This window comes from Homalodisca vitripennis, unplaced genomic scaffold, assembly GCF_021130785.1.
Source record: "Homalodisca vitripennis isolate AUS2020 unplaced genomic scaffold, UT_GWSS_2.1 ScUCBcl_684;HRSCAF=3232, whole genome shotgun sequence".
In the NCBI taxonomy this organism is placed as follows: Eukaryota; Metazoa; Arthropoda; class Insecta; order Hemiptera; family Cicadellidae; genus Homalodisca; species Homalodisca vitripennis.
This window is the reverse complement of record NW_025776793.1, coordinates 14,909-33,529: the sequence shown is the minus strand read 5'-3', so window position 1 is coordinate 33,529 and position 18,621 is coordinate 14,909. Positions and strand designations below refer to the sequence as shown.

The following is an 18,621-nucleotide window of genomic DNA, read 5'->3' as shown; positions in this document are numbered from 1 at the left end:
ATAATGGTTCCTTCATAAGTAGGCTTTAGTTATAAAGATTAGCCTGGCTTGTGTTTATCGTTATTATTTGTATTTCAGTTTGCCTTGCAGCATCTAATAGAATAAGTGAGATTGCCGTACAGTTAAAACGTGATAGGATTGATGATTAATTTTATTTTGCGCATTGAAAAATCTGGTGTCTAGATTAAATGACTAACGACTTTGCCAACAATGCAAAACCGTTGAAGGTTTAAACTTGCGGAGCTGATTTTTATTAGAAGAAAACTTGTCTTATCAAATGTAAGATCCATTAAGATAGTATAGCTAAGTGATTTGCATTTTCAGTATTAGACACAAACTTAAAAAAGCAAAAATGGATACTAAACGATTATCATTAGCTAAGTTTAACGTTAAATTGATCCAGACTTGGTTTCATACACTGTTTCTCGAAAAACTCGTTCATCAAATCGGGTATAATTTCAATTAAAATTATTAATTTGCAACGTGTCATGGTTTAGATTCATATCATAAAATCCAGAGTTTGTTTTAATCATGTGGATTGAATCTCTTACATACAGATAAACAGAAATAACGAAATTAGGTTATTTTATTTAGGAAGAATGTAGATGAATCATACGGAAATTGCAGTCTCTTGTGCATAAAGATAGAGAGAAAAATTTAACCGATATACAGTAAAAATTTAAAATGCTAAATGAATAAAAATATAACCTCTCGATATTGGACATTTGATATTGGATCGGAGTTAATAGTAGTGAAGGTTCAAATTCTGTATGATGCCATAACTAATGTTATTCTATCATCGGCATTGTCCCTTATTAGGTCACATAAGACCCTTGAAGTGGCCAATAGCAAATAAGGAGAGGTAGAATAAGGTATGAAAGGGGGCCACCTGTCCTTCAAAAAGATGCTATACTGATAACCCGTCAAATAAGATAACTTAACTAATTAATTATGAACATGTAAAACTGAGCTATAATTCTATAACAATTGTTGTTTTAGTTTCAATACCTTAGGACTAATTTAAGATATTTTCAGATAGGACCTTGCAAAGAATAATTAGATTTTTCCATTTCAACTAGGCTGTATAAAATAATTTACTAATTCATAAGAGGTTATAGAAATCAGATCCAAATTGATCAGAGATACAGCCTGCTTAGTGCTTTCAGAAAGACGTACAAGGAATTTTTCAAAGAAACATGTGGATGTTTTATGCATTCTGCTAATAATAGTGGTTTATATTGTGTTATTTCTAAATCAATTAACTACTTTTTATGTAATATATAATCGTTCTATTATGAAAATGTTTTAAATACCTTATACAATATTTTATGTATTATTTTAAAATTATGAACAAGCTAAATACAAGCACAACCACAAATTTTAACTGAGGGGATCTTTATAGTATAGGAAAGTTTTCCCACACTATGATTGTCACGAAGATTAAGATATGATATATTCATCTGTGAGATATATTTCCATGCCGAAATCAAAACACACTGTTAAGAAAAAATTATATTTACAACACAAGTTATAATCGGGATATAGAACTTTTTACACAATCAATACCACATATGTAAGAAAAAAGTTTTTTTTTCATTGACTATCTCTGAATTATTCAAGATATATGGTAATTTATTATCACTCATACAAAGCTTTAGAATGTATTGATAAATAAATTATGAGATGCGAGTTGAAAATTAGACAGAGAAACAGAATTAAAGATTTTCCAGTCGTCTACTTAAAGGCTTTTTGGAATTTTAGCCAATAAAGGGATGTAAAACTAATGTGGTAAAAAATGGAACTGATCTAAAGGATTTTTGTGTAACATGTAAGACATTATTATATGATTTCAAACACTGGCATCTATTTAAAAATTTGGATTTCCAAAGTCAGATTTCATTTAAAATATCCTACATAGGGTAACAGATTTTTGGGAGTTTTCTAAAAGAAGTCTTAATATTTCCTGACTACCCTTCATTTAAAAATCAAGGCTTAAGAATCATTTAGAGGATTTGCACCTGTTGTCTTCAATTAGAAAGAGAAAGATTCCATAAAAAAAAAAAATTTAAAACTTTAATATGAATAAAAACACTTTTCATCTGTTAGCACATTAAAAGAATTTGAAATATATTCCGTATTATTTTTTAGGTGTTTTAATGCATCCGTTCAGAAAATATTACATATTTAGAAAAACATGTTTTTTTTAAGGAATAATACTATTTTATATTCGTATTGAAGTTAATCCATTGCTGGAGTAATAACAAAATTGTTTCTTTCAAAATTGGTGTTATTTCTGCATAGATTATTGCAAGCGTTTTTTTTCGGATTTTATAACCAAATGTGTTAAAACTAAATCATAAATGTCTAATAAAAGGTTATGTTTAGGATTTATAGAAATATATATCACTATGACTTTAAACTATAACTGTCGTTTAACTGATGAAATATAAATTAATGCGAGAGGACAAAATATATTGAATTAAGCTTTTCATTCAGAGAAATGTTTTACTTAGAGCTGCTTTGACTGAGATGGTATAATCACAGAAAAATCTAGTCTATTTCCACCCTTTTATGACACATATTGAGGATACAGTCTTAAAATATATCCATGAGATTTTAGTTTGTGTAAAATACATTTTATTTAAATGTTTTTTTATTAGTAACATCCGATTTAGATAAACTTTACTTCACCAAACTGTATATTTATGTGAAAACACTAACTGGTTTTCACAGCCTAATTACGCAACAGTATTAAATATAGTTGTATTATTAATCAAAATACGTTACGAGGGCTATAACATTGCTTATAATATAAGTCAAATAATTTATGAACCTATTCATATTATTAAAACTGCTCGAGTTTGACATATTACAAAACATCAAAGCTCCTATAAAAGTTTGTACCTTATTTTTACGCAATTACTTTTGATTGTCTTAGTCTTCAAAACATTGGTTACCAGTATATGATTGTAGATATTTAGACATATTATTTAAGTTTATATTCAAATGCATTAAAACTAGTCAGTTGTTTATCCAAAGATGGTTAGTAACGGTGAGTTATAAAAGTTGTAAATATCATAATATCAATATACCGTGCAATACGCATATGGCCACCTTCTCTGATGCGTAAATACCTTCTTTAATGTGTAGGGGAGTGTTTTTGGTTATGTGCAGTTACGTATTTCACTTGGGATCGTCTTTACCAGTCTCGAATTTGAGTTGTTGTACCTTTTAGGATATTTTAGAATTATGACGTACAATATAGTGTTGTGTAACTTAGTTTAGCCGGTGACTACTTCATTTCTATGAATTTTAGTTTGAAGTTATTTTACATGTTTAATCTTGCAAATTAAAGTGAAAAATGCGTAGATTTTGCAACCGAAACGTAGTATATTTAACACGTTTTAACGAGACTAATCTACGTATAAATCATAAGAGGGTATAATAGTTTTATGAGTTTATAATAAACTTATAAACTATTATAGATTTATTTCTTTTTCCATGCAACTGTTAGTACTAATGGTTCTATAAATTTAGTTACAAAATGAAAACGACTGAGATAATCCAACGATAAAAAACTGCTGTTAGATGGACAACCGGAAACATAAATAACGTCATATCTTCCCTTGATTTTCGGTGTCAGCCGATAACGCTTATTCATAGATACGATTATCTCGTTGAAACTTTTTTAAAACACATTTACAAACGGAAATTTAGAACGCCTAAGTATGAAAACAATCAGTCATTATTTAATTATTTAGAATTTTTTTTATAATATTATTATTTTTGTATTTAACAGAGCATACGGCATGTCGATTATTCATATGAGCCAAACCAGTGCAATCATATTTTTGCAATATACAAAAATCCCTTGAATAATCAATAGCGTGTTTTAAAATGTACAATTACATTCATTTACCTTATTATTAAAATTCATTTCATCATGACAGGGACTGAACCGGATTGCTTATATAGTTTATCAAAACAATTTGTCATAATTAATTTGCCTACTTCACCTTAGCACACTAAGCAACTCCAAGTCTCCTTATTATCGTTGTTTGGAATTGCAAATTCATAATACCATAAATTAATATAACTTGAATTTCACATCACCGAGATATGTCACTTTAAATAAACACGTATCGATATTTATGTTTTTAAAACATAGCGCAAGTAAGTTCAATTAAATCTACAGAAGATCATAGAGTTAGAATGTCACTGTCACTGTTACTCTGAAAGCAGCGCAAGGGTCTTACAGGACTAGTTACAATTTACAAGCTTCTTGTTCCAAGAGAACAAAAGAACTAAACATGATTAGACGCTTATAACTGATAAATTCTATATAAATCCATTCTATAGTTTCTGTAAATGTAACATTTAAATGTAAGAGGTTTTCGTGATAATACCTCATTTATTGCGTTGGTATTCACACATAAATACATTGAAAATGACACCAAAAACTCTCTTATACACTTTCCTACATACAATACAAGCACGTATAATTGATCGTTTTTGTAACAAAATCTAATGGAAACTCCTCTCCTTGATTGACTCTGAGCTGTAGATGGCTGTGAAGGAAAAACTCTTGACCTACCGGAGATGGATGAGACAGATTTATTGTATAGAAGACAAACGCGGTGACAATTTGTTTTCCTATTCTTCTTCATCGCACAAAAAAATCTCCAATGATGTAAAGAAACATTCTAACTGTGGAAAACAAAGTTAATCTATCACGATATACATCGTGTTCCTGGAGTGAGCTAATAGGTTTACCTACGGATAGCTTAAAAAGTGTTAATTGTAATATAACTAATATAATATATTACAATTTAAAAACTATTTAAGAATTTTGGTCGTTACGGGCACATCGTGGCGAAGCAGCTTCAAATATCATCTAGCGATCCTTTGTGAAATAATGTCAATAGGGAAGGTTGTTTCAAATGTACATATTATGTAAATATGCTGTTTGAGACGGCTTTTAATGTTTGTTTTTATACTGGTTTAAAAAATATAATAAAATTAAAAATAATGTTATAAAAAATTTGAGTGCTTATTTACTAAATTTCTTGAAGGTCTCTTTAGTATAAAAAAGAATGTGTTAGCGAAGATATAATTGTAATTTCTCATATATATATATATATATTTCAATAAAACATTGAATCGCAATAAAGCACTTGCTCCGCCGGAGTGTGTGTGTGTGTGTGTGTGTGTGTGTGTGTGTGTGTGTAATAATTTTAAACATAAAACATCTGTAGTATTTGTAGAAAAATACAAGAAAAGTATTACAAGTAAGGTTGTGGTAAACCTACATTTATAATTAAATGTTTTTATTTGATTAAATTTAATTCGTATCAATTATACGTATTTCTAACATAAAAAGGTACAATTATCTTTATTTTGTTAAAGTTTTTCGCCGTCAAAATCAGTACGAAACACTTATCAGTCATGCCTGAATTGAAGATGCAAATTATTGAATATCGCAATATGAACTTTCCATATTGACAGAATCTCGATAAAACAACTTGTTCTAAATATACCATTCGAATTCCAAAGAGAGCTCGACAATCTCATTTCATATCGGGTTGAATGGAAGCAATCAGCTCGCTTACACATTCCACCCTCAGGCCACTTTCATCCCTCGAAATGTAAAGGAATCCTATTTTATTTATTAAGGGTTCCAACTCGCAATTCTGTTGCGTCGTGGAGCCTAATATATAGCAATATAATGTCAGTTTATTTTTGCTTGAGAAACCATAATTCTATTATAAAAGGCAAATAAATACTTACAAATTAATACATCTTTTATATTTTTACTATATTTGGATAGTTCATAGTTCATATTTTAAACTATTCCACTAAATTATTTTAAAACTAAAATTTTTGAGAACCCTCAATAATTACTGACAGTAGAATGATAAAAGTTCTCCTAAAACACGTAGCAATACGTCACGCTACATGTTACGACTTCGCTGATGTTGTATTAAAAATTACATCTCTGTACCTCATTTTGTACTCTACTTGTGTGATACAATGTTGCGATATCAAATAATTATACTTAATTTTGTTAATATAACAGCAGGGTTCATTTAACTACTTTTATCCAAAACAAACAACACGTGAAAATATTTTGTTGTAATATATTAAAATGTATTTTTAAAATATAGTTTAAAATAATTGAGGTTATAATAACATATTAAAATTTTCTAGAGAACCAAATAATACACTTTTATCCACTTTTATCTTTGTAATATAATCGCTTTAAAAAAATATCTACTCGCCTACAAACTAGTGGATCGAAAATATGTTTTAGCAGTACTTATTCATAAAATTCTTTTTCGCTGGTATACTTTCGTAAGTTCTTTGTTATTACCCATTTTATCAGTGCATGTTTGGTAATAGCAGTAAGAGGTTTATTTACAACATATATTTAGTTTTTAAAGTAAACGTAATGTTTTATTAGACAGCAAATAATTAAATTTAACGCTTTCTCTCGACTGTACGTAAATAAATACGGTCGTTAAAAATGAAATTTAATTGTTTACTTTTATTTATTTATTGTAAATAAATCCTAAATAAAAGAATAAAGTACTAAATATACTTTATTTAAAAGGGTAATTTACTATTATTTTATGTAATGTAGTACAAAGCCATTTTATGCTCAATATTAAATTCTGTCTTGTCTTTATATTACTTATATAACTGTTAGGCATATTTAGTTTTTTGGAATATACATGAACATAATGTGGGGTGTTACCTTTATATTATATAAAATAGTTTAAATGTGAAGAAATCAGAAAATTATTAAACAGTTAAGAATCTACGTAAAATAATTCCTGATGCGGGCATATTTTCCCGGTGGCATGGTCAGTGAACATATAAGTCATACAGCCAGTGCTTTTGAGAGGTTTGATTTGTGGAGTTTGTATCAACTGGAGAACACATTGACACGAGAGTAATATATCGCGGCGTGTCAGCTCACACGTACGACCATACACATATACACACGTACATGTCTATACACAGAAACCGTAACACTTGTAACTTGATAATTTGTTTTAAAATGTTTAATATAAATTAAATACTGACGATGCAACCAGTAAGTATAAAAGATAATTTACACTTCCAAACGATTTTATTTATTTAATTAATGTCCACATAATTATGCAATGTGACTACAAATAGGAGATTTTTTAGTTATATTGTACAGTATTTTGTGAGATATTATTCACGAATGTAGTTATCTGGATATAATATATTTTAACGAGGCTTTCAATGCAAAGAAATTTATCACTGATCTTATTCTACGTATTAAATAATTTTCTTTTACAAAGCTACGACTAAAGCTCCATTACATCACCATGAAGGATCCATTTTTTCAGAACATACACATATAAAGATCATATTGTATCCAATATTCGTAGCTTTATAGCACCCTCTAATAATTACTTACTCAACAGGAAGTCATCTGTCAGTAGAATTTACTTGTAACAAAAATAACAATTAATACATAAAATAATGTTACAATAGCAGTCCTTTAATACGGTGAGTGTATCCAGGATATCCCAAAGTGAAACATAACTTTAATTAAGCTATTTTAAATTTTTTTATTAAAAATAATTAGTGAGTAGGAAAAAAAAGTCATATGCAAGTATACAAGGTTAGAGTATGCCAAATAATGTAAAAGTCAAAGTCAAAGTCTTTATTGCACCAAAAAAACAAGTTGGTAACTCATACAGTTGACGTCAAGTTGCCACAAGGCATTACACAACAAATAATAGTTAATACTACTTATGTCTTTACAGATACATCTTCACTTAGAGTTAAAATTGAGTTCAAGTAATGTAATCAATTCTTCAAATAAAATTAAAACTAACAATTAACAAATGGGAGCATAGATAAAGCGGAGTACAACAATTGAAGTTGATGGACAAAACTAATTAAGACTTAAAATTCCATTTAAGGTAATGCAAAATGATATTATAAAGTAAAAACATACATTTAAAAGATCCTTTATGTACACAGAATTCAAAATAGTTAATTAATATGTCAAATAAGGCAAGGTCATCAATTAATAAAAGTAAAAATTCCATTATATACAAAACATTCAAAATTGTTAAAACAGTAATATCACAGATAAAGCAAGGTCATCAATTAAAGCTAATGTCAATGGTTGAACGATCTAAAAACTCATTTACACTGTAAAAAGGATTCCTCAGTAGCCAGCTGTACAATTTTGTTTTAAAACATTTAATATCAATATCACAAGCATTTCTAGGAAGTTTGTTGAACATATTTAAGCCTACGTAAGAATAAGAGTTTTGTGTCTTGCTAAGCCTAACATGAGGTAAATCAAGTAAATCTCTGTATCTGGTGTTGCAGTTGTGAATGTCATTCCTAAACCAGGAAGAATCAATCCTCAACTTAACTCTACAGTAACTAGACAATGAAATATGTACAAATTAAAAACTGTGGGTATTTGTTCACTTATAAACAATGATCTACTGTGAGCTCTATAATAAGAGTAAGTAATTATTCTGATTACTTTTTTTTGGAGTAACAGAATGTTTTTTGTACTGGTACTACAACCCCAGAGCAGTATACCATAAGAGATTATACAATGAAAAAAGGAAAAATAGGCCATTCTTAAATATATTTTTGGGATACACTTTTTCAAATTACGCAAAAAATATATTACTCTAGAAAGCCTGCTACACACACCCTGAATGTGAGGAACCCATGAGAGTTTTGAATCAATGTTAATTCCTAATAGCTTGACATTATCGCTAAAGCCTATATCTTGTGAACCAAGTTCTAGAGAGCTAAGAGTGAAAAGAACAGATTGCGTTTTATTACCATTTAACAAAAGGCCATTACTATCAAACCAGTTTTCACATTCCTTAAGACTGTTGTCAATTTGGTTAAAAAGAGTACTTACATTAGAATTACTACAAAACAATGTTGTATCGTCAGCATACATAATTGACTTACATATAGAAATGTTTTTTGGGAGGACGTTTATCATGACTACAAAGAGAAAAGGGCCAAGGACCGAGCCCTGTGGTACTCCACTCTCTACCCTTGCCACCTCAGAAAGTTTGTTTCCAAAGCTAACTTGCTGAGTGCGATTTTTAAGGTAGCTACGAAATAAGTTAAGCTCGGCACCATCAACGCCATAATGTTCTAGCTTCATGAGAAGAATGTCATGCGGAACACAATCGAAGGCCTTTGTCAGATCACACATGGTGGCGACCGTACCCGCGCGATTTTCAAATCCACCAAGGACGGCCTCCACCAGACCCCCGACCGCATCCACTGTCGACAAGCCACCCCTGAAGCCAAATTGAAATTCTGAAAACAATCGGTTAGACTCAAAATAGTGACTAACCTGGTGTATCACCACTTTCTCAATAATTTTGGAGAAAACAGGCACCACAGAGATCGGTCGATAACTGGAAGGACTAGACGGGTCGCCTTTCTTAAAAATGGGGACAACTCTGGATAACTTAAGTACATCGGGGAATAATCCCTTATCTTGACACTCGTTTATACAGACTGTCAAAGGCTGTACTATTACTAACAGTACTTTTTTTACAAGATCACAGCTGATATCAAAGATATCTCTACACTTGCTAGGCTTAAGATTTTTTGACGTGACAACGTCTTAAATTAGGTTGCGGCCTCGGAGTCACTCATGAAACAGTGTAACGCCCGGTAACGTTTCGATGCCCGTCCAGTGGGTCCGCCGCACGGGATCCGCACAGGATAAAGCAGATAACTGTGGGTCCGCCGCACGGGATAAAGCAGATAACTATGTTTATTCCTGAAAATGTGGAGTGCTTAGATTCGTCATTTACAACAACTACAACAATAAAGGTAAATAATTGTACACTGATATTTCATTATCGTAAACTATGATTGATTGATTAATTGTTAGATTGACACAAAAGTTGAGAAACTGAGTTTATAGGTTATGTCATACTATTGACAAATGTTGATAGTGTTAAGTAAATTATTAGTTTAAATCACTCTGCAATCAATCGTAATTCAGTCGATTGAGAAGAAACAGCGCGTATTGCTAGTCAAACATTTAAAATAACAAATTATAACCTCTAACCTGTCATAACAGTGCGACCAAACAAACGAACTAAACCGACCAATCACCACGCGCGGAGTTAGAATTTAACTGTGTTTAGCAAGAATTTCAAATTCCAATTTTTGTAAATGTTTTATTCAACTTTACCATTTACAATAACAAATTTTAATTAATTTCAAATTATGTACAATGTTTTAGTAAACAAAATATATTTCTATAGTTAAAATTTGTGCAATTCTTATTTTCATTCAATTCCTTGTTCCTATTGTGCAATTTTAATAATATTCATATCAATAAATATTCTACCGAGAAAAAGACGTTGTCACGTAAAATCTTCGCCCGTAAAACCGAGTTTACAAGCAACCATAATTTTTTTACTATTTTTATCATATCATCATAAGACACTTTCTTTAGCTTGAAATTAGCTGAAACATTTCGAGGCATATTTTGTAGGTAGAGCATAGCAGTTGTAACAGATGAACCAGTGGAGCTGCGGACCTCTTCCACCGAAGACGCAAAGAAATTGCTGAAGATCTCAGGAGTTAGCTGGTCGAATTCAGGCGACATTGGCTTTCTTCTCTGTAGAGAAATGGATATTAATTCCCAAGCTCTTTTACACTGATTTGGAGCAGCAGCGATAGAATCTGCGTTTGCCTTAAACTTTGCCTGAAGATCACATTTTTATAGTCGTTCTTCGCATTGAGATACGAACGTCTTGTAGCTTCAATGTAAATATTGTAACGTTGGGCCCATAAGTAGATGTCATAGCACATTTCTACATGTCTTTTCTTCATAAAGAGGTCAACAGTATACCAATTTTTAGGAACCGATTTCTTATGCGCATGACTACTGAATGTAACAGTCTTAAAAGGAAAACATTTGTCTATTTTTTATGTGAACAAGTAGAAAAAAAATATCAAACTTACTGAAATTTTGCTGAAATGCTTCCTCCCATTTTATGCTTCCAAGAGATTGTTCAAAAATTTCAAGTTTATGGTTATTAAAATTTCTCAACAAACGCACATTCTGCGCACTGGTGCAGGAGTCAGGCAAGAGTACAGTAGTCAAAAGAGCACTGTGATCTGATAGTTGTGGGTAAAGCACCACTTTTTTAATTGTTAGTTTTGGCAAATTTGAAAAAACATTGTCAATACATGCTGTACCTCTTGTAGGTTCGAGGTTAAGGCAGTGACAGTTGTGCGAACGAAGCATATCCAAAAACTGTAACGAAAAGTTTCGCGGTAACCTTATATCAATGTTCAAGTCCCCGCACACAATAATTCGTAGGGTATAACAATCTAGTAAATGGATCATTAGCCTATCCAGTCCTTCAAGGAATGATTCATGGTTTCCATCAGGAACACGATAAAGAGAGACTAAGAGGACTTCTAAGTTATCCAACCTTACCTTTGCACACATAATCTCAAGGTCACTTTCCTGGCACATGTGGCTAACGTCTATTTTTTGGAAACTGACACCTTCTTTAACATACACTGCAATACCACCTCTTGACTTAGTGTTCCGACAGTACATTGTTGCACACAAGTAGCCATTTATATTGATGCAGTTCTTATTATGTTCATTTAACCAGTGTTCACAAACGCAAAAGACAGAACAACCATTTTGTGAAAATATAAAATCTGTTACAGGCGGAACACGATATGGGGATTTGTGTTGCTGCAGTCAGTTTGTAACACCGCAGGGATATATCACTCTGAGTAGCACCGCTGCGTCACAGACATTTAAAGCTTAAAAGTTTTGTTTAAATTTGGTATGTGTATGTATTAGGAGTGTCATAATTAATTTTAAGCAAAAATTTATTTTTACTAAATTTCAAATGCATAAATCTTAATCAAGACAGACGTACTTGTATTTTAGGTTTACTGACTAAATAAATAACTGCATAATCTTATTTATAAAGTAGAAAATTACCACTGATATGTTTTAAAAAACTTTTTCGGGTGTTGACTTAATTTCCATCACCAACTTTTAATGTCAACTTTGCTGACTACTGGTTATGTCAGACTGACATAAACACAGCCAGGAATCAGTGGCGCAGCAGTAACACATCAATAATATCTCTCACTGTGTGATTTCATGAACTTGAATGTGATTGATTGATATTTTGTACCTTCCAGCAACTGAATACTTTGTATTTTGAACAATTTTTCCATACAACATTTTGTGTCTTGAGAAAACACCGTTCGTATGTCCTTTTTGAAGTGGGCAGAAAATTGTTTATATGTCCCTAGCTTTTGGTCTTGTCAACATTCAATGGGGGGGGGGTGGGGGGGGGGGGATTCAATTCATATAATCTGTATCTATTCCATAATAGACTAAGATTAACTCCCTCGTTATTTTTAAACCTTTCATAAATAGATGTTATCCCAGAATAAATCAAAATTATTGAATGGAAATGAAACAATGACATCCATAAATTGTATAAAGTTTGGTTTGTTGACATATGAATTAGTAATAAACATTTTTCTCTAAAAATACGCAATATAAAACAATCTTCTGACCATTAAAATAATTTATAATTTGAAAAATGTTGATTCTGAGTGTATTTCACATGAAAACAATTAAATTTTTGTCACTATTGCAGGAGTTACAGGAACATTATTCAGCCTTTTGCTTCCAGTTTAATTCAAGCAATAAGGAGAAAAGATCAAACCCATTCTCTATCTGCTTCTACGCGATAGGGTGCAGAAAATATAGTATTCCCTAGCTAACCGTATGATGTTCGTTATATCCACACGATTTAACGCTGTAGATGGATTTTGTACACTACTGAGACGAATTTTCTTGGTACTACCTTTTCTTTTTAATACATTATAAATCGATCATAACTCTTCTCCTAAATAATTTATTTATTTAAAAAGAAAAAGTAGTAGTCTTGCTGAAATGTATCAGTAATCAGAACCATAAAATAGATTATGACCTTAATAGTTTAAGACCTCATAAGTAGAATATTTTTGTTTTAGATGTGTTTCATATTACCTCTTAAGCAAGTATACAAATTAGTAAAGTTCGTACTAATGTACTATTATAAAATTAAAATTTGGCACTAAACCCAGCTTGACACAATCCATTAGGAATCACAATGATGTGTGGACTTTGACAACCAAGTTTGCAAAAGCGTTCAGTGTGGGACCACTAAACTTGTCTATCTCAGCGTGATGTTCATGCTCACCACCAGCTCGCTACTAAGTTATCGAAAGATGGCAGATAAAAGTTACCTAAACAACTCGTACTTGTATTTTCATATGTACATCCATAGAAGACTGTTTTCAGTACGTTTTTATTGGAAAGGTTTGTAACTTTACTGAATTTTCATATTAAAAATTTACTTTAAGTAATTTCATTTATCTTAAAGTTTTTTTTGGTTCAATGGATTGGTGGGACGTGAGCTAGATTATAACCACGTGGTTCATGAGATACTTACAACAAAATAAATTAATTAAATAAAATCATTATTTATTCTTTAATATGAAAATCCTTAAAAATCATGTCGTACAATTTTTTATGTGCTGTATATTTTATAGACTTTCCCGGGAATCACAAAAGTGTTGTAAAATAATGAAGTCACCTGTAATATAACATGGTGACATAATGCTATACTTTTTAACACCATATAACTTATTGGTAAATTAGTGAAAATACGCGAATATATAAACTATTATGTATCATTAAGAAGTAAACTGTACTAAAGAACGTTGCTCGCAATAAATTTGTTTTCTGAGATTGTTGTTAATGAGGACGCATAATTGATGCAGTTCATCAACAACTGCAGTTTAATAAACAGACGATATATTAGGAATGTCATGGATGATTTTATAATAGAAGGACTTCTTACATTAACGAAAGAGAGAGAGAGGGAGAGAGAGAGAGAGAGAGAAATTTTATTTAGACTTTCAAGAATGAATTAGCGTCCAAATGATAAATTACACACTGTCAAAGAATAACAATTCTACTGGCCTTGTTCAGGTCTTTTACCTGACCAGGAGAAAAACTACGGCAACCACTATAAAATGGTCTTTGGTGTAACTTGTCTCTGTGTTGGGGACTTCAGTTACGTGAGGGGCTTCGCGCTCTTGAGTTTGTTCAGGCAGCCGGTCTGTAGAGTCTGGGGCACCTAGCGTAGGAAGGTTTTTTCTCAAATCTTGAGGTGTTGTGCGTTTTGAGGAGATTAAAAATCCCGGAGGCCCATCGTCTGGTGTTTTGTAGCTGTGCACCATCTCGTTTGCGGGCAAGGAATGATGGGAGCGGCAGGCTGCAGTGCATGACTTCCTGTATGTAGATGTTGATCACCGTGAGGATTTGGTGATTCTTGAAAGGTTCTCTGCTGCTCTTCCTCCACTCCAAACCGGCCAAGCATTCACTCGGCCTTCAGCTTTATTTGGAGTATCAGCACCCGTTGAAGGTTGTGATGTGAAGCCGCTCCCCAAAGCACAAATCCCATATCTCAGGTTGCTATCAAACAATGGAGATATAGGTCATTTTGGATGCTTTCCATGGTGCTGAATGACAGTACTCGTCTCAAGGGCAAAACAGAGCCCTGCTTAATTTTTTGCACAAATTGTCCAGATGATCAAACACATTGACTAATTGTTATCTTTAATGATGCCAAGGTGCTTTGTAGACTCCATGAGTTGTAAGCTGGGGAGGGGAGAGATTTTCTTCTTGTTTTTTCTGCATATGATTACCTGATTGGTCTTTGTTTCGTTAAATACGAGATTCATGCGAGTAACAATATTCAACAGCCATATTAAGGGCAATATATGACTGCACCTCCAGTTCTTGCACACAACGGTTTAGAGATAGGAGGACCGTGTCATCAGCGTACAATATAGCTTTAGAGTACTGGGAGGTATAGGCTGGCAAGTCAAAAGTTTACAGGACGAAGAATAAATAAGATTACAGGTTCAGAATAAAAACAAGATTTAAAAATCAAAAAAGTAATAGGGAACTCTGTTGCTTTGTTTGGTTGTTTGTGTACTACCTCTTTTCATTATAGTACATCAGTTCCAAATACAGTTCTGAGTGTTTTTATGTGTGGCCTGTACTGTATTGATATCCTTCTTCAGTCTTTAACTATCCATTTTTATTCAAATCTCAAAATATTACAAAATATTATTATTCAAAAAATTACGGATAATGGTATACATCTTCATTATATTTTTTCTTGCTACTATTACTTTTTTGATCATAACGTGACCAGTGATACTCATTTTTATGTTTCTCCAAAATAATTCCTTGGACTATGCTTCGTAGGCTATTGTCGTGACCTTAGGTGATAGTGAAAGTTTCAGCAAGATTTCAAATGGCTGATATTTTACAGGTTATCTTTGTCCTTGCAATGAGCTGAGTATGGATTAGCAATACATATGGATATTTGTCATATGCTGTTTTCATGATTTTATTTTTTATTGAATGGAATAGCCCAAGAAATGGCTCCTCATATGTGAAACTTGGGTTTTTATATAGCTACCTTATTGTTTTTTTTTTATGATGGCATCCTGGTATTCTCCTGCTATCCTCTGGTATGATTACCAGCAAGTCTTCGTAATTATTATAGTTAACATATTTCTTCAATCATGGTTTATCACCTTGTATTACTTAATACAGTATATTTCAATTCAGATTAAATAAAAACTGGTTACAATCGTTTAAAATGATAAGAAAATCGTTCCTTAATAAACTTACACTGTTATAACGATACATAAGATTATCAAACAGTGAAATAAAAGAAAACAGTTTTTCAAATTTTTTCTACAAACACATTATATTGAAACAAAATCAAGTTATTTGAATAAGGAAAAAGATAAAGGCCAATTACGAGGGATGATTGGGTAATTTTCCTGTCCAATCACAATAATGGAGAATGTCATAATACCCTTGCAAAAGTTATCACAGTATTTAAAGGGCCACCCTAACGATTGCTTTTACCCATTATTAATTCTACATTTTTAGGATTATCATTGGTTTGTAACATCTAACTATAAACTATAACATATGGTGTGATATTCTTGTTATGGTATAATATACCATCAATCAATCGTTGATGTATATATATATATATTATATATATACTATATATATATACCATGCTACTGGTAATTTCCACAATAATATTTATACCTATCAAAATGGTGTAAAATTTAGGAACGTTTTATTATGTCCCTCACACAACTTGTTATATCAAACAAACAGGACCCCTCCTCCAACCTCCCCAATTTAACACCATCTCAGTATAGGAGAATTGGCAACAGGAGGCAATTATAAATCAATCATGAGTCATAAGTATTTATTGGTATGATTAACAGTACTTTATGCAGTAAAATATTCACTTTGAGGTTATGTGACTACATTAACCGATACTATAAAATGGATTAATAATGTTATTACATGTTAGCTGTAGGGTTTGCAAGTTTCTGGTTCAAAAATGTTAAAATTTATATTGCATTAGTTGGACAGGAATTATTATTTGAATTAAAAATAGGTTCAGGTATTTCACTTAGAAGTTAAACTATGTTACACAAATGAAGTAATAAGTAGAAGATTTAATGTGAAAACTATTTCAAATTATTAAAAAAACTATTCAAATACTCAATATTAGTGCAGGGAATACAACAGATTAATCTGCAGCATGAGAATATTGTAATCTTGAAGTTTTAATAATTGCAGTATTTAGTATATAGTTTCACAGTGGCTCTTTAGATAATAATGAAGGAAAAACAAGAGACAAGCAAACAAAACGGGCAACAGATATGGAAGTGACAGGCAGGTAAAATGGAATTACAAGTACTTAGCCTCCTTTATAAAAATTTACATATATTAATTCGGTAATTATTTATGTTAATTATTACCTCTCATTAGAATAGAAAAAGATATGTTTAAATATGCGTTCAAGTTTTCGAAATAATGTGAGTTATCTTAATTTCTGCTATTCTCTCAAAAATTAATCTTTACTTAGTTTTATGTAAAACATCTTCTCCTTACTCCACTATAACTAGTTAAAAAGTACGTAAAATATCATTCAATTCATTATTCTTACAACGATATAAAATTGATTAGTAACGTATTGTTTTATTTAAAAATTTCAATTAGGCTTTCCTACCAGAGTTTTTTTTTTTTTCCAAAAAAACCAACGGGGACTGCAGTTAAAGAGTTTAAAATAATTTAATGCTCTTTATACTGTAATATAATAAATATTTATGAGGTAGACTCGTATAGTTTATATTTCGATTCTAACCAAAATTATGTTCTTGGTTAATGGGAGAAAGGAGCAGGAAAGGGGGATGGAAGGAAGAGGTAGGGGAGAAGAGGAGGAAAGGAAAAGGAGAAGGATTGGAAGGAGAAAGCGCGGGGAAGAAAGGGGAGTGAAAGGAAGAATAAGGAGAGGGAAGAGCACGAAATAAATTAACCATCCGGAGGAAGGGAAGAAGGAAAAGAAAGGAAAAAATAGACAAATGGGAATAAGAGGGGGGGGGGAAGGGGGAATGAGAAGGGAGGAGGGGAAAGAGGAGGAAAAGGAAGGGGGAAGGGAAAGGGGGAGAGAGGGAAGAAAGGGGGGAGGTGGGAAAGGAAAGGGAAGGGCGGAAGAGGAAGGAAAAAGGAGAAGAGACAAGGGGGGGAGGGAAGGAAGGCGGGAAGATAGGAGGGAGGAAGCGGAGGAAGGGAGGGAGAAAGAGGGAACGAAGGAGAAGGAGGGGGGAGAAGGGGAGCAAGGAAGGGAGGGGGAAAGAGGGAGGGAGGGAAGAGGGAAAAAGAGGGGGGAAAAAAGGAAAATACGAAGGGAATGGAGGGAGGGAGGGGAGAACGGAAGAGAAAGAGGAGGAGGAAAAGGGACGGGAGGAAAAGTGGGGGGAAGGGGGGGAGAGAGGGAAAGGAGAGGGGGAAGGGAAACAGAAAAGAGAGGAAGGAGAAGAGAGAGAAAGGGAGAAAGGAAAGGAAAGGGTAGAGGGGGAGAGGGAGAAAGGGATGGAAGAAGGGGGAGGGAAGACAGGAGAGAGGGGACGGGAGGGAGGGGAAAGAGAAAGGGGAGGGAGGGGAGAAAACGAAGAATATAGAGGGTGGGAAGGGAATAGAAGAAAGGAGTAGGGGGAAGAAAGAAAGAAGATAAGGAAGCAGGAAAAGAAGGGAAAAGAAGAATGGAAAAAGAATGGGAATATGGGAGTGGAGAAAAAGGAAAGGGAAAAAAGGAAAAAGGAAGTAAGAAGTGGAAAAACTAGGCGAGAAAATGGAAAATGACTTGACACGAATATAAATTCATAAAACAAAACTACATTCTTTCCACAAATCAAAAATAACTAAACCACCACGATTGATTCATGTGTCATACCAATTTTACAACGCCCTTAAAACAACTTTTCATGCTAACCCCTCTAATTTTCGTTTAATCCGGGTGGTATTTTAAAATGATATTAACTATTTGAAGAGTAAATTTATGGAATTCTATTAAGGAGGAATAGTTTTTTTTTCACTAAAATTTCACCTGTACGCTTATATCCTATTTTCAAATTACA

At 32.4% G+C, this 18,621-nt stretch overlaps 1 protein-coding gene across 1 annotated transcript; it reads left to right on the top strand.

Annotated features, from left to right (window-relative positions):
* The first annotated feature begins 17,595 nt into the window (after nucleotides 1-17,595).
* Nucleotides 17,596-18,165, top strand: LOC124370913 (octapeptide-repeat protein T2-like). The gene has a single exon (XM_046829218.1). It carries the CDS (start codon nucleotides 17,596-17,598, stop codon nucleotides 18,163-18,165), a length of 570 nt encoding a protein of 189 aa, XP_046685174.1.
* Nucleotides 18,166-18,621: the final 456 nt, after the last annotated feature.

Bases quoted from the DNA above. Each gene is read 5' to 3' on its own strand.
- LOC124370913 (XM_046829218.1), top strand. From the start codon at position 17,596: ATGAGAAGGGAGGAGGGGAAAGAGGAGGAAAAGGAAGGGGGAAGGGAA.